Source organism: Myodes glareolus, chromosome 1, assembly GCF_982192425.1.
Source record: "Myodes glareolus chromosome 1, mMyoGla1.1, whole genome shotgun sequence".
NCBI classification, from domain to species: Eukaryota; Metazoa; Chordata; class Mammalia; order Rodentia; family Cricetidae; genus Myodes; species Myodes glareolus.
In genome coordinates this window covers 43,111,153-43,112,741 of record NC_142026.1, presented here as the reverse complement: position 1 = coordinate 43,112,741, position 1,589 = coordinate 43,111,153, and the positions used below count along the sequence as shown (strand labels likewise).

The 1,589-nt window shown below is 41.9% G+C and overlaps 1 protein-coding gene and 1 non-coding gene across 2 annotated transcripts; both read left to right on the top strand.

Annotated features, from left to right (window-relative positions):
• The first annotated feature begins 677 nt into the window (after positions 1-677).
• On the top strand, positions 678-812 carry LOC148123312 (small nucleolar RNA SNORA70). The gene has a single exon (XR_015734830.1). It is a non-coding gene; the product is annotated as a small nucleolar RNA SNORA70 (small nucleolar RNA).
• A 57-nt stretch (positions 813-869) lies between these two features.
• On the top strand, positions 870-1,210 carry LOC148123311 (large ribosomal subunit protein uL16-like). The gene has a single exon (XM_087905343.1). It carries the CDS (start codon positions 870-872, stop codon positions 1,170-1,172), a length of 303 nt encoding a protein of 100 aa, XP_087761469.1. The 3' UTR covers positions 1,173-1,210.
• Positions 1,211-1,589: the final 379 nt, after the last annotated feature.

Sequence of the window (1,589 nt, the reverse complement as noted above, 5' to 3'; positions counted from 1 at the left end):
GGCAGATGCAGAGATGCTCATCAAAGAACAGGACTGAACTCTGGGAGTCCTGTGGAAGAGAGGGAAGAGTGGTTGTATGAGCCTTGGGGAACAAGGTTATGCTGGGTGAAACCACAGAAAGCATAGACCTGAGCTCATGGGAGCTCAAAGACTATGTACCAACACCTAGGGAAATTCCATAGGAACAGCCTAGGTCCTCCACATATATGTGACTTGCATAGCTTGGCCTGTTAGTCGGGCTCCAAGCACTGGGATCAGGACCAGTCCCTGGCCTTTGAGCTAGTTTGTGGGAATCCATTCTTCATGCTGGGTGACCACTTCAACCCTGCTGCAGGCAGAGGAGCTTGGTCCTGCCTCATCTTAATGTGCCAGGCTTTATTGACTCCCATGAGGAAAGGCATGCCCATTTATGAACAGAGAAGAAGGGATAAATGCTGGGGGTGCTGGATGGTAGGTGGTACAGGGTACGGAAGGAGAGGAGGGAGGAGAAACTGTGGTTGATATGTAAAATAAATGTAATACATAAATAGAACCTCTAGTCAGGTTACCAGATAAAGAAAAATAAATATGATCAATATGAAAAAGGGAAAAGGAAGATTTTTTTGTTAACTAATTTTATATAAAGAAAATCCTAATACTCCAAAAATAAAGATAATTTTTATAAGAAAATATTCGCCCCGCAACTAATCAAGCCAACCAGGTCCCTTTCCCCACGGGGGCCTGGTGTGCAGTGGTTGCGAACAGCAGCCTCCTTGGTAGTGTATGCAGCCTGTTACCTGTATGGGCTGCTCTAAGGGACCTTGGAGACAATTTGATCTCAATGCTGTCTTTGATCTCAATGTTGTCTCCAATATAGGCTCCAGACAGGTATGCTTGATGCCTTTGGGAAGCCCCAGGGCACAGTGGCCAGGGTTCATATTAGCCAGGTCATCATGTCCATCCTCACTAAGCTGCAGAATAAGGAACATGTGATTGAGGCTCTTCATAGAGCCAAGTTCAAGTTCGCTGGCCGCCAGAAGATCCACATCTCAAAGAAATGGGGCTTTACTAAGTTTAATGCAGATGAATTTGAAGACATGGTTGCTGAGAAGCGACTGATTCCTGATGGCTGTGGGGTCAAATATATTCCTAATTGTGGTCCCCTGGACAAGTGGCGAGCCCTACACTCCTGAGGGCTTTCACGGTGCTCTCCTATACCCCACCAAATCATGTTCAGTAATAAATCTCACATCCAGTCTGCTTAAAAAAAAAAAAAAAGAAAGAAAATATTCGATGAAGTTATAGACAAATCCAAAAAATAAGATGTTTCTTTTCAATATACTGGTATTCATATACAGCATATAGTAATATAACTAGTGAAAAAAAACTAGGCAAATGTTACTAACATTTGTGTCAAAATTAAAGCAAAATTAACAAAACCAGATAAAAATCTAAGAATAAACTAGGGATGTGAGAGACATGAATTAAGAATTATATCAGATATTGAAATGAATCAATAGAGCAGCATCTCATGTTCATAAAATGGAATATTAACACTGATAAAATACCTAGGACTAGTAGAAACAAGATCTATCCCTGGTGCATGAGCT

Excerpts from the sequence above, each read along its gene's own strand:
- LOC148123311 (XM_087905343.1), top strand. The coding sequence starts at position 870 with ATGCTTGATGCCTTTGGGAAGCCCCAGGGCACAGTGGCCAGGGTTCAT.